Below are 15,506 nucleotides of genomic sequence, written 5' to 3'. Positions count from 1 at the left end.
CACTTACTTATGGGGAAGTGCCAGCACTGCAATTAAATCTGAATACTGAGGTTCTAATTCAGAAAAGAACTAAATCTCACATTATATTAACATATTTTGTCTTAAATGAAAAACATGGTAAGCTTTCAATGATACAAACAGGCTTTTATTTAAAGGTAAAAGTTTGCATTTGCTGTGCTTTTCCACAATTAATGTGATCTTTGATGTTATACACATGTTGATAATTTTTCAAACCTTGGCTGGGGAGTTTGCTCATGTGCAGAAAAAGAGGGCTCTGAATGTTCACTGTGGCACATGTGCCCCTAGGTTCACCACCACTGGTATACTCATATAGCCTAGGTATATACAGTAGTGATACAGCAGCAGCTGTATCATGCAGGTCTTTGAAAGTACGTATTTCATATTTGCACAACAATGAAATCAGCTAAGAACACACTTCTCAGAATGTGTTCTTATTGTTAAGTGACATATGACTCTGTGACTCAAGACCACCAACAACTTAGTGATTTGTGTGACACATTCCAACATTTTTGAAATGATCTGACACAATGACTAATGACAATGCTAAGACTTCTATTTTCTTGCCAAAACCTTAACTCTTTCTAATCAGGCAAAAATAAATGAAACATTTAAAAACTGAGGAGCATCTGACAATATACTTGACCAGTACGCCTCAAAATTGTCAAGGCCATCTAAAATCTGAGAAATTATTGCAGTCTAGAGAAACCTAAGGAGACATGACAACTAAATGCAATGTGGTATCCTAGATAGGACTCTGAAACAGGAAAAGGATATTAAGTAAAAGTAAATAAATGATGAACTCCTGTTACTAATAATGTATCAATATTGGTTTATTAGGTACCATACAGTGTATGGTATTAATAAGAGGACAAATTGTGTTAAAGGGTACTGGGAGTACTGAAAATTCTCTGGACTTTAATTTTTCTATAAAACTGTTCTAAAAATAAAGTCTCTTAAAATATTTTCGTTACTCAAAGATGGAGTCAAATTACCTTTAGGATAAAAATGTCTTTCCTCAAGTATATTCTTCCCATTTCTCTCTTTTGTTATGCTCAATATTACTTCTTAAATTTTTCCTTTTCTTGACAATTCCTACCTGCTTGACCTTTCCTTTTCCAATACTTTGGTTCACCTTCAAGTACACATTGAGAAAATAATTCAAAGAATGTGAAAATTAGAAGGTACTGCTTCCCTTCAAGTAGGTTTTTCTCCTTTCAGTACGCTGTCAGATTTGGTGAACAAAAGGTTAAACACCAAATAGGCAAATGGAAAGTGGAACCAAACTACAAGAGTTAGTTTAGAATAAATGTTAGATCTCTATTATTTATGCTATTTATCATGTATTTTTATGTGAATTTGTTTACTTTTTTGTGCACTGTTTTTCTTTGTTTTATTGAACTATGCTGATTTCTAACCATTTTCTAAGACTTAAAATTTTTTTATTAAAAATAGCATATATATAGGAAAGCTCACAAACATTGTAACTTGATACATTATTACAAAGTGAACACACCTATCTTAACACTATCTAAGTGAAATAAAACACGCCTGTAGCCCGAAGCCTCCCTTTTGCCTCATCCCAGTCATGACTATCCTCCTCAAAGGTAATTACAACTATCTTAACATTCAATAACTTGAAATTTTGCTTTTTAAAAATTTTGTACAATTAGTCATATAAAAGTGTCTCTTCAGAATTATATAATGTTTAAGTTATAGCATGTAGCATAATTTTCTCATTTTCATTGTTGTGCAGAATATATCATCACAATATATATGATAGCTAAACTGTTTAATGATAATGATAGCATGGGTATGCCTAAATATGCTTTTTCTAGTGCAACTTCATTTCTGTTGGATAGCCAGCAAGGAGTAGAACCAATGTGTCACAGGTAATATATACATTTATTCAGCTTCAATAATTAACAGCAAAGAAAAGAAACAACTAGGAATAAAACTAATTAAAGATATGTACAAATTCTATACACAACACTATAAAATATTGTTGAAAAAATTCTACATGAGCTAAATTAACAAAAAGCAATACCATGGTCATAGACTGGAAGACTCAACATTATAAAAATGCTGATTCCCCCCAAATTTACCAATAGATTCAATGTGATCATAATCAAATTCCATACAACTTTTTGTAAAAAACTGACATTCTAAAATGTGTACAAAGCTAAGAATAGTCTCTTGAAGAAAGAACAAGGAGCAAAGGACTTAGTTGTTAAGGCAATGTGGCACTAAGTGTCAAGATAAACAGATCAATGGAAGACAATATAAAATCTAGAAACAAAAATACAATAATTAAGCCTAAAAACAAATCTGTTCATATATAAACACTAGATATATGATGAAAATGTCCCTTCAGACCAATGGGGAAAATTTTTTTTATAAATTTTGTAAGATAATCTACATATCCATATATTAAAAAATGAACTGTGATCCTGCATCTCATATTATATGTAAGAAAGAAATCTCGGTGGATTCTGGATCTAAGCATAAAGTTCCCCAAAGATATTATTTTCTGCTGTCATATTTCTGCAATGAGATCTTTCCATGTTGTTCAGACTGGGCTTGAATTCACAATCCTCTGCCTAAACTTTCCAAGTAGTTTACATTACCAGCATGTGCCACCATTCCTAATGCTTCTGTTTTTAATGTAAGACGCTCTAGAATTGCAATAGACTAAAGTATGTAGACAGTAGGATCTTTCTAATTTTCTATTGGTTGTATCACAAAGTGTTCTGTCAATATATATTTGGTGAATTGATAAACACACAGATTTACTTGTATGGTCATAAGGGAATTTAGAAAACAAACTAGAGACACCAATCTACAGCAATATTCATTTCTACTACAGACTTGAAAATAATGCCCAAAATACTTAAAACATACTTGATGATTCTGATAAACTCGTTTATAATGCTTTCCCTAATAATTCTGACCTTAAGGGTTAAACTCCTTCCTTGGCGCAGCTGTGGTGTCAAGTTGTATGATTCATCTGATACTGTATGAGAGTAAGCAGGGTCTTTATATGCTTTCCCGTCATCAACTGTTATTCATATAGATGCTCATTTTTGTCTTTGTAGCCTCAGCTTATTAGCACATCTTCAAAGAAGCATCCTCGATCAACCCATGAATTTTTCTCCATCCTATCTTATCTCTACTGTGTACTGTTCTGTCACTTTAATCTATTCCTCATATAAAAAATGTCCTGTGGCTTACACATATAAAAATTGCATTCTTTAAGTATTTATTCACTGAACGAAAAGTTAAAAACACTCTTACCTTGCCAAAGCTGCCTTTTCCAATAACTTTTAAAAAGTCAAAGTCAGATGGTTTAGCACTGAAATAAATTAACAACGACAAAATATTTTATAACTCTGTAAGCCTCATTAAGTTCTACTTAAAAAGTTCAATAATACCTTCTTTAGGGGAAAAGGAGGAATATATTTAGATATGTATGTCTACATACAAACATAAATATCTAAATATATATCTAGATATACATACATAATAGTTTTGCACTCAAAGTAGCTTCTAAGCCATTTTTCTTAACCATGAATCTCACCAATGTTGTGAAGAAATCGAAAAACTATATATACTATTGATACATTCCAAAGACTCTCTAGTCTCTGGTAATTCTTCTGAAAATGAAATTAGTAGTTGCAACACATAAACGTGCTAAAACTTTCCAATGGAGAAAAAAGCCTCAGTGTTAAATATGGATCACTTATCATACATTATGAAAGATCTCTCAACCTATTCTTATGGATAGTGATATAAAAAAGCCAGAACAGAAAAGCCAGAAGGAAAACTAAGATGGTCTTTTTATTTAATTTATTAGGTAAAAACATTGGTTATATATGGACAGGTGTACATGGAAGCAGCAAGTTGAGCTTAAGTAGCCAGAAAAGCTGTTTTCTTCAAGACAGTCTGAATTCCTTAGTTGTACTAGAAAGAATAACTCCAAATGAATCTGAAATTTTCTTTTTTTCTTTTTTTTTTGTCTTTTTCCTTTTTATTGGTACCAGGGATTGAACTCACGACTGCCTACTTGCAAGGCAGGCGCTTATGCCGCTGAGCTAAATCCCCAGCCCCAAATCTGAAGTTTTCTTCAACTGATTATTAAAGAAAACTAGTCAATTCAAACAAGAGAGTAACACGAGGGGGCTAGGTTAAACCATAACAATTAAGATTAGTGAGATAAATATTTAACTAAATTAAGATGTTTTCTCTTCTTCAGAAACCTGCTCTTTGAACTATTTTGTTCTTTAATGAAGCCTGAGATAATGAAAAAAAATTTTTTTAAACAAAAGCAAGCAAACAGTGAAACAGTATAACAGTGAAACAAACAGTGTAACTGAAAAATCAGGTGAACACTTGAAATAGCAAACAGGCCAAGGCCTCACTGCTAACTGCTAATGATGAATCTTAATTGAAAACTTCTATTTTGTGATAGAATCTTGTTCAATGTTATGAATGGCAGAAAAGAATGCTCAAAACCAAACACTCTCTTCCAGTTATCATCCCATTCTTTATCATCCCATGCAGCAAAAATGTTTCAGCTCACTACTTTTCTAGATAACCTCTTTTCTAGCTCTCCCCCCGAACCCTTCCCTATCAAGGTCTTAGAACCACAACAATAAAACTGCTTGTAAAAATCACCAGTGACTTACTTATCAAATTCAGTGACCAATTTTCAATCTTTGTATTACTTGCCTGATCAGTAACATTAATAGAATTAATTATAAATACTTTCTCTACCTTGAGACGACATCTTTTACTTATTTCAGGACATTCTATTCTCATATTCCTCCTATGTTACTATTCTTTCTCAGTACCCACTACCACTTCTTCCTTGATCTCATAGTATTGAGGTGTCCTAGAACCCAGCCCTGGCTCTGATCACTTCTCCCATGTGTCTGTACTCTCTCCAAGTAAGTAAAAAAGATAGAGAAAGCCTGTTGTTCTGGGGTAAAAGGATACTCAAAATTACTCTAATAATCCTGTGAGGATAATAATTACAAAGTAAGGATGGCACCACTATGCTCCTTCTCCAACCTATGGCCGACCTCACATCACTAATCCATCTGGGCACTCCTTGAACTGAGTCAAGCAGCAGTAGAATTTTTTGTATTAGATGCTGTAGGTATTCACTTTCAATGAATCACTGGGATTGGCGGTCAAGAGGAAGTCTGTTTTTGCCACCTCGGCACTTCAGACTGTACTCCTTAAAATATTTTCCAAGTACTCAAATAAATATAGAAATATGGTGCAAATTACATAAATTTTTTTTTTTTTATCGGTACCAGGGATCGAACTCAGGACTGCCTGCTTGCAAGGTAGGTGCTTATGCCGCTGAGCTAAATCCCCAGCCCCCAAATTACATAAATTTTAATACTCTTTAATATACTGACATCCATTGTTACTTTTCTGGAACAGGCTGAGTTACTAGTGTGTAGCAACGACACTGAGTGTGAGCATCAAGAGAATGTATCAATTAGACCTGCAGGGATATCTTTGTTTTTAGAATACTCTACAGGACTATGGGCCCTTGGAAACATGTACAAATGACTTTTCACATACATACACAAAATAAAACCAGAAAAATAACAATGCAAAATACCAGAATCCAATGAACTATTTGTGGATTAAAAAAATAGCTCCTTACTAGGATTCTACTAAAGCAATGTGAGTTACTCAAAGCACATGACAGTATTATGTATTTCTTATAACTATGGTTGTATTTCATAATTAAACTGCTATAATTACATATACCTAATTAAACTTATAATTACATATACCTCAAAAATGAGCCTCTTAAAGTTTAATTAAAGGATTGCTTGAGATAAATCAAACCTACTGAGGATTTCCAGTTGGTCCCAGGTTGATGTTCTGTGAGGTAGAGTGTAGCTGTTTAGACGTAGTGGGGGAAATAAACATAGCATTAAAACAAAGGTATTCTTACTGGAGCTTCACAGACTATATACCACCCAATGAATGTTCTGAAACAAAATATACATAACTGTACTATAGATACGAATGCATGTTAAAGAAACGTAAGGTCCAAATTCTTAGTAAGTCTATAAACTTCCTTGGAAACATACATAAACAATCATTTTACAATGATAACTTTCAAGAGCAGTTATAAAGCAAAGAAGATAAGCCAGAAATCAAACTCAAAGTTAGTAAATGAATAGAAACTTCCTTAAATTGACGTAAATTTATTATCATTCACTTTTCCAATACCTTTCAAAGGTGAATCCTGGAAATATCTTGATAAGATACAGGTTTATTATTTGCTTACTATGATCCACTTCAAAGACTAACCAGCCCTTTAAAATATACTATGTACACATGCAGTAGAATTAAAAGTTCGGTGATGCCAGGTAGCAACATGTGCATTAATCACTATACAAATAAAAACCTGATAATACACAGAAAGTATGTATATGTATGTATGTGTGTGTGTATATATCTGTTCTGATTGAAAGGCACTTTTTAAAATGTTCTATGTACATGCATAATTTATACACTGACTTCAAAATTTTAACGTGATATTGATTCTTATCCTAATTTACAGAAGACAGAAGTGATACTAGAGGAGGAAAACCACTCGCCCAGTGTAACACAGCCACAAATTCGTAGTGGACTATCTCAAAGTATTTTAGATATACTCTGTAATGTGAACTGTGCACATAATTAATGTGCACATAACAGGGTATTAGTATAACTGTGCACATAATTAACCTTTCTTTAAAGAACAATTTTGAATAAATCTATGATATATGAATAGGCTTTCTTCTTTTTTAGATACTTCCTAGGCTACTGAACTCTTTCTTCAAGTACATTCACTATCATTAATTCTGTCAACATAAAAAGTGAAAGATTAACCATGTTGGTGCTGATTTAAATAAAATACTTTTGAAATATCAGATTGGAAAAGTTATTTTTTATTCTCTAGTATTTGTCACATACAATGCTAATGCTTTTTATCAGTGGAAGTCAATCTAAATGTTCCACATATCTGTGTTTTTTTACTGTCATTTGTTCAACAAGTGAGAATAGTTTGTACAGGTTGCAAGATTCATCACTTTGTGATATTTTCAGGATATTGAATATCTGGATCTCTAAGAATGTATCAATAACACATAATAAAGAACTAAACCTTGTTTTGTTTTTTAGCCATTAAAGGCCAAAATACCAATATGAGTCAGACAGACTGGGTTTTAACTTGTTCCTTTGGTTAGTAAATGTAGTCTTAGTTACTTTATCTTCCTATTCACACTTATGCACTTATGGAGTAAGGATGATGCTCCTGATGTTCTTATTTTATGTTGTAAGGAATGAATTAGAAAATTATGGAAGTTCAAAACAGAATGATTTTTAAAAAATAGCTAGGCGTGGTGGCTCATGCCTGTAATCCCAGCACTGGGGAGACTGATGCAGGACGATTGTTGCAAGTTCAAGACCAGCGTAGGCTATAAAGTGAGCTCAAGGATAGCCTGAACTGCACAGAGAGACCCTGTCTCAAAAAGACAAAAAAAAAAAAAAAAAAAATTGACAAGTATTTTTATTATAATGGTGCAGAATTTCCTAATTAAGTGACATTTAAGGATGGAGTAAGAAATGTTTTTGTTATACTAATACCCTATTTCTGGTCTTTGTTTTTGCACTTAAATTTATTGGTACATTTTAAATATACATCATGATCATATTCATCATACAGGGTTTTTAACTGTATATGCTATATTTTAATTCCTCTTTTTTTTTTTGCTATCACCTCTCCTTGGGGAAAGGAACTTTCTTGACCAAAGTTCAAAACAATGGTTTCAGGTACGGTGATGATGATAAAGAAATACAATGTTCAAAATAAATGTGTTAGATTTAAAGACAGCAGAATGTACAATTATATACATTATATAATTTAGATATCTTTGAAATCCTATACATTAAGAGAATAATGGAAAGGAAAACCATTCAAGTGCTAAAAATTACTAATTCTAGGTGGTGGCAACATGGATAACACCTGCCTTCCTACCTGTTACTTTCATATCTTTCTTTAATCTATATTTTATTTTTAATCATAAAAATGTTGGTTCTATGAATCTTATAAATTTTATAAGAAATACTGATCAGTAAGTGGTTTTTAGAAGTCTACAAAGTACAAAATCTACTACAAATGAAATTACTTCATTTTGAGCAAATACTTTCCTAAAGTTAACTTATTTTATCTTTGGGAAATGGTATTTTTTTTCTGTTAAAGAGTACAAGCCTTCTTACTACCTTCTGAGTATTTCTTTCATCCTCATCTTCAGATGGATCTGACTGATGTTTTGGGCTGTCCATTTGAAGGAATGCTCTAACATCTGGACTAAAAACAAGAATTAACTTTATTATGATATAAAATCACATCTACAGCCTTTCTCTCTTTTAAAATGAAATCAAAAGTCACAATATTAGCACATATAGTAAAAAAGCTAATCAAAATACATTACTATTATTTTAAAAGAAATAAGCAAATTAATTTTTTTAAAAACAGGCACCAAATGGAAAACAGACAAACATATAATAAATAGGCAGTTAATAGGAGACAAACTCAAATAATAAGTAAATTTGTGAAGATGCTAACTTCACTGGCAATCAGAGAAAGACAAATTAAGTTGACAATGAGTTACCACTTTATGTCTATTAACTGGCAAAAGTTTTAAATACAAAAAGTTAAATAAAGATATAGGAAAAAAAATTCATATGTTGCTGGTGAGATTGCAGAATTAAATAGCTTTTCTGAAAAGTAATCTGGTGATTCTTGGTGAAACTTGGTGAAACTGTAAGGATTTTTTCTAGACCTCAAAATTCCAATTCTACAAACCACCAAAAATTATGCACAGTTCTAATGAAAGACTTGTAACCAAGACACTCATACACTCATTCACTCACTACAGCAGTGAATTGGAAACAAAACAGAAATTTACCACCAGGAAAATTAGTAAGTCAGAGACAGGGATATAGCTCAGCAGTACAAAACCTGACTGGCAAGTGCAAGGTCATGAGTTCAATTCCTGGTGCCAAAAAAAAAAAGAAGTATAGATAACTGCTTATAGAGAAGAATGCCAGTCAGCAGGCAGAAAGAAAGGAACAAACAGGGCGCAGTGTCATTTATGTATATATTAAATACAGACACAGTAGTCAGCTTAAAGTTTTCTAAGACACAGAGATATCAAATACACAAGCATATTAAAGTAGGTATGCAGAATGGCAACACTACAAAGATATAAAATAAAAAAGAATAAAAGTGGAATAAAATTAGAGTTGTGTATGTACTAATGACAATTCTGAGGAATGGCTAAATCGATGTATCTGGAACTTATACACCAAATTATTCTAAATAATTCAATAAATAGAAACAGAAAAACTGAAAGATGAAAAATTATTTTTTCAAGAGGGTGGGCTAGTACAAACGCTAGAGAAGTTTAATAGTCTTTAAAAAGCTAACCATGGAGTTACTACATACTTTAGTAGGTCCATTCTCACGTATATAACCAAGAGAAATAAAAACATATTCACACAAAAACTCATCCTTGAAATAATAATGGAATTATTCAAAACAGCCAAAAAGTCCTGAACTGGCTGTTAAATGGGTAAATAAAATATGGCATATTAATACAATGGAGTGTTACTCAATCTTAAAAGTAATAAAATGCATGTTAACAACATGTCAAAAACATACTTAATGAACAAAAGAAGAAAAAATCGTATCTCATATAACTTCATTTAAACATAAATTCCAGGACAGGCTAGCTTTAGAGACTGATAATAGATTGCCAAGTATTGGAGGAAAAGAGAGATCTGGAGGTACCATTTCTTTTTGGGGTGTTAGAAATGCTAGATTAAGCTTGGGTGACAGAATTAGATAGTAATCATGAGTGTACAGCATAGTGAATATACTAAAAGAACTATGAACTGTCACTTTCCAACTTTTAATACATAACTTTCACTTCTACGGCTAAAACTGTAATCTTTGTACATAACAGTACAACTGCATTTATGATTTTCAGGACAGACTTTTAAAATTACTTGGTCTCAATTATAAACTATTCTAAGGCTTCAAATACAGTCTGTTAAAACTGATTTCTAAGTTTTAACCTATCTAAATACTGTAATATATATACAACTTGACAATTAACCAATGATGCTCAGACTTGTTTTTACAAACAGTATCTATTGTTGTTCATATATAAAAATTTGAGTTTTTCATGAATCAAAATAATGTATTAATCTGATTCTTCATAGGTCATCAAAAATTTAGAGATAACTGTAACTAAAGCTACAGGAATTTACGACAAAATGTGAGACTCCATCATTAAAGGGACCTAAGAGACAGGGGAGGGGGCACAACTGCTGTCCCTTAAAAACAATTTCTAAAACTTACTTATTAGCTCTAATGCTCTTACTTTGATTATACACGCCTTTATATACATACTTTGGTTATACATGCTTTGACTGAAATTTGTTCTTGCCTTAAGGATGTCAAACCCCAAGTGATCACACAGATAAAATCAATAACAAATATGCTAGATTCCTTTTAAATTTTTTTTTAAACCGGGATACACCAGATCTTATCCAGAGAGTAATGTGACACATATGGAGGCCTTAATTAACTACTCAACAGGCCTTAAATAACACCACGCTAGTCTCTCTGTCCTAAATGAAGTAAAATTAATGATACATTGTCCTCCAAAATCAGATGACATTGGACATTCTAACAGCACAAAAGGTACTTGTGCAATTATAAAAACTGAGTGTTACGTAAAGCTATACACTTATCCAAGATAAAAATGTGTGATGTCTATTGAGGACCATTAGATAGACCCTCTGTAGAGTATCTCTGACTGCCGAACAACAACTACAACCCCCTTCAACCTGAAGAAGTGATCACTGGTACTTTTTCAGAGGTGAGGAATGTTACAGGCAGCTGAGTTAGAAAGTAGTATTATAGGCAGGCAGATAGGGCTAAGCCCTCAAAGGAGCCAGTGGAAAAGACCAGATACCTTGCCACTATGGGAGAAAACAAAACGCCTCCACTGAGGGCCAAATCTCAAGAAAAAAGATAAAACAAAAGCACCCAACCCCTAAGATAAATAAACTTCGGGGACTGATATTCTAAATAGGTATCACCTTGATACTTTGAGGAGGCCAGAAGGAGTCACTAACCCAACCCCCTATATGCAAAGGCCCTATTCTGGATTCATGCCTACTTGCTACAAGACTGGCTTCCTCATTGGATCCCGATTTCATCAATTTTATCTAAGCAATTACACTTGTAATCTTATTGGCTGACCATGTTTTGTCATGCCCACTTGCCATGTAAATTTCCATTTTCCCCTATTGTGGACCCCGCCTCACCTTGTGGTTTTGCTCTACAAAAGTCCCTAGAAAAGACAAGAGTCGTTGACAACCCCTTTTGTCTCTCTCTTAGACAGAAGCTTTCTTTCTCTCAATAAATATAATCTGGTCCTTAAAAACCCAGATTTCTAGGGAAGCTATACCAATGTATATTCTCAGCAGTATATATGAACATCATGATGACTCTTTTAGCCTTGATTAGCAATAAATGTTAATGATATAAATAACTTTATATTAACATCTCTGATCAACTGTATAAGTAATCAGTGAAACAAATTAAAGCAACAATAAGAAGCCGGGTTTGGCGACATATGTCTGTAGTCTCAGCACTCAGAAGAAAGCTTACGTAGGTAGGTAGGTAGGAGGACTCCTGGTAGTTCAAAGCCAGGTTATGCTAGATAGTGAACTTGAAGCTAGTCTGGACTACACAGCAAGATCATGTGTCAAAAAACAAAACAAACAAACAAGCAACCCAAAACAACACTCAAAACAAAAAACAAAACAGAAAGAAACCACTATTCACTCATCTGAATAGCTAAAATTGTACGACTAACAACACTTAAGTGACTGGTGAAACAATGTGGTTTCATACATTGATAAGGGAAATAAATTTGGCAATCATTTTAGATAACAACTTGTTATTATTCCTTAGGGTTATACATATAAATACCCTACGGCCTAAAAACTTTACAAGTGTTTGCATGTGTTCATCAAGACTTTGTTAGTTGTAGTAGCATTTATAATAGTTTAGATAAAAGTTAGATAAGTTACATAAAAGTTAGATACACTTTAAAGGCTCTCCTGAAAATGCTAAACACAGTTCTAGTGTTATGCTAACCAAAGCTGCAAGCCTTCCAGATGTTCACAGGGTGTTAGCAGAATACAAACTGTCATAACCTCCCTAAAAATCAGTTTTAAGAGACTGTACTGGAAGGCTTAAAATAATTCAAATCAAGTAAATTTAATTTTAAAAATCTCTCCTGAAAATCATATATGTAATTCCAATGATATCATCAATTTTTTGATGTTCAAATGAAATGCATGAAAATTAAATTTAATTCAAATGTCTACCAGCAGAATTGAATAAACTGTGGTAAAGTCATTGCTGGGACAAAATACCCGGCACCCATGACTTAGATCATTTTTGGCTCAAGATTTTAGGGGTTTTGGTCCCTGTTCAGCTGTCTCCATGCAATAATCATTACGGCAGAAGAGAACAGAGGAGCAAAGCTTCTCAGTTCACAGCAGCCAGCAGCAGAGGGAGTAAGGGAACAATACCGGAAGGGAAAGGGCGAAGAACCAGACACAGTTCCACGGTTACAATTCAGACACAGCCAGAAACGTGCTTAGGCTACTAGTATCTCTCAATCTTGTCAAAATAACAATCCCAACAGTCAAAACTCTACATGAAGGTGAAAATGGCACACGTTAAAATCAGAAGAGTCACCTTTGGAAAGGAAAACAGAACAGAAGTTGAGTAAAGTTGAGGGGCTTCAGAGACCTAAGCATGTAACTATTTCTTGGCCAGGGGAAGTGGGTGGTAACTGGAATGTGTTTACTTTCTTATAACTCATTGAGCTGTACAGTCATGATATAGGTACTTTTCTTTTTTTTCTTTTTTTTTTTTTTTTGTCTTTTTCATTTTTACGGGTACCGGGGATCGAACTCACGACTGCCTGCTTGGAAGGCAGGTGCTTATGCCGCTGAGCTAAATCCCAAGCCCCGATATGGGTACTTTTCTATAAGCTATTCGGAAATAAAATTAGAATAAGGTGCTCACAGGAGGCACTAATGTTTTTCAAAGGCATAAATATCAAATATTCAGCACAATGTTTTAACTACAATATACATTTTTTTTTTCAAATTTAATCTATAAAACAGTTATGAAAGAAAGAGAAAAAGAAAGAAAAGGAAAGGGAAAAAAGGAAAGGAAGAAAGAAAAGTAAGCTGAGCTGATGAAAGGCAAAAGAGGATTAAGAATATTAGGGGGAAATGCTCCAGGAAGTCTTACAAACACACATAGCACAATAGCATTTCACATAAATAAGACACACAACTTAAATATGACATAATTTCTCTCATATGAAAAACCCAAAGTAAAGATACAAAGCAAAATAAAAGCAAGGTAATTGGAAATAGGGAGACAGATCTTTCTCAAATGGGAAGAGATGAAAGAGAGCAACAGAGAATAAAAAAAAGAATTAAAATGTGTATGTACCAACTCCACGTAAGGAATGTAAACATGTACTGCAAATATGTACAAAAAGAAAAGGATCAACAGATGGAAGGGAAAGGGAAGGAAAAAAAGAATTAAAATTTATCAGGTACATGTACCAACTCCCACAAGGAGTATAAATACCATGCATGTATACTAACAAAAAATAGCATTTCACAGAATAAATCTGTAGTAGACTTATTCAATATTCTTATATTTGGTTTCACAATATTAGATTTAGACTACAATGAAAATTACTTACTGGTTGTAAAGCTCTGGATATCTAACTAAGTTCTGAATGAATTCATTCAGTCCTGCTCTTCTTTGTTTAATAAAATCTGTAAGAGAGGATGTAAGCTATTATTATTTGTCAATGTAATTTTCTTCGAAATCTTTAAAGATATACAAACTGTACTATAATTTAGAAGCTACTTTTAAATTCATGTTCACTGATATACAATGAAGAATAATGTACTTTAAATTAATACTTTAATTTAATCTATAGATGGACAGATAAAAATTTTAAATAAATATATCACCCCCCAAAAGATTCTAAAAACTGCCTAATTTAGTTCAGTACACTGGTACACACCTACCATATTAGCTACTTGGGAGATTGGAGGACCACAAGTTTGAGTCTAGCCTGGCCAATTTGGCAAAAATCTATCTTTAAAAGTAAAAATGTCTAAGAATATAGGCTAGAGTGCTTGTCTAGCATGTGTGAGTGTCCTAGTGTCCATTCCCAGCACTGAAAAAAACAGCCTGCCTGTTTTAGATTCTAAATAGACTCAATAAAAATTTTGGCAAGGCATTTGCTTTTTCTAAACCTTTAAAAACCTCCAGGCAAGGAATAATATTTAACAAAACAACACTTTACAACTGAAAAATCATATTTAAAACCAATCAAGAAAATAAGAATTACTAGAAATCCTTTAAAGCTTATTTTATTTTTTATTTTAAAGGGGGTAAAACTAAACATAACAAAACAGAACAAAGCAGATCAGAAGAAAACAATGTCACTGACACAGATTTCAAAGCAAGATAACAGGAGATCTATAGTGGCTACCATAATGTTTCTTGTTTTCTTCTAAATAGTTGTCCGTATCTTCACATACAATGAATTCATATAAAACAAAATAAATTAAACTGATCAGAACAGAGTGATAAAGGCATTAGAGGCCTTCAAAACCAGACAATAGGATAATCAACATGGCTGCCATAATGTCTCGTTTTCTTCAAAATAGCTGTCCATACTTTCATGTTGAAATTAAATAAAACAGACTAAAACCACTCCAAACAAAGAATAAAAACATTACTGGATTTCACAGCATGATGGTATCAGCAATGGTTATACCACAGTGTCTCTTTTTCTTCAAAGTAGCTTTTCATTTCATCATATAATCAATTCTCGTTCTTTAAAGTTTAAAAATGATAATTGCTTAACTGAGTATTACTAAAATTCAGGCTTAATCTCTGTTGTTGAAAATGCACTTTCCTAAAAGAGAACTATAGAGCCTTTTCAAAGTGTTTTGCTTGGTAGCAGCCTTAGTCTACTTAGCAATAAATGATAAGCATAAACATTTTTTGCAATTAGAAAATCTTATTCAAATATCTTATCTCTGTTATTTACTAATCTTCAAACTTTCTAAAACACAATTCCTTATAGCTAAAATGTGGATGAAGATAATATTTGTATTTCATAATGCAGTTAAAGGATTATATGAGATAAACCACATAAATTTATGGAATGTCAAGCAGATGATAAAATAATCATTATCATTTTTGTTATTATTCAGTTACTGAGATTTTAAAGTTTCTCTAAACCTTAATTCATAAAAATTGAAAACACAAGTAACTT

General features: G+C 32.7%; 1 protein-coding gene across 11 annotated transcripts in view; it reads right to left on the bottom strand.

Annotated features, from left to right (window-relative positions):
* Sgk3 (serum/glucocorticoid regulated kinase family member 3) overlaps positions 1-15,506 on the bottom strand; it is a 163,736-nt gene that overhangs the window by 17,069 nt on the left and 131,161 nt on the right. For all 11 annotated transcript variants that reach the window (XM_063257401.1, XM_063257402.1, XM_063257403.1 and 8 more), the window contains 4 exons: positions 13,911-13,986; positions 8,314-8,401; positions 5,891-5,940; positions 3,313-3,370 (listed from right to left, as the gene is read on the bottom strand). In XM_063257401.1, the coding sequence (XP_063113471.1) occupies positions 3,313-3,370; positions 5,891-5,940; positions 8,314-8,401; positions 13,911-13,986 (272 nt within the window). The remainder of the gene's footprint in view (positions 1-3,312; positions 3,371-5,890; positions 5,941-8,313; positions 8,402-13,910; positions 13,987-15,506) is intronic.

This window comes from Cavia porcellus, unplaced genomic scaffold (assembly GCF_034190915.1).
Source record: "Cavia porcellus strain 051 isolate PalLab524CR breed Dunkin Hartley unplaced genomic scaffold, mCavPor4.1 scaffold_10, whole genome shotgun sequence".
In the NCBI taxonomy this organism is placed as follows: domain Eukaryota; kingdom Metazoa; phylum Chordata; class Mammalia; order Rodentia; family Caviidae; genus Cavia; species Cavia porcellus.
This window is presented reverse-complemented; position numbering and strand designations above follow the sequence as displayed.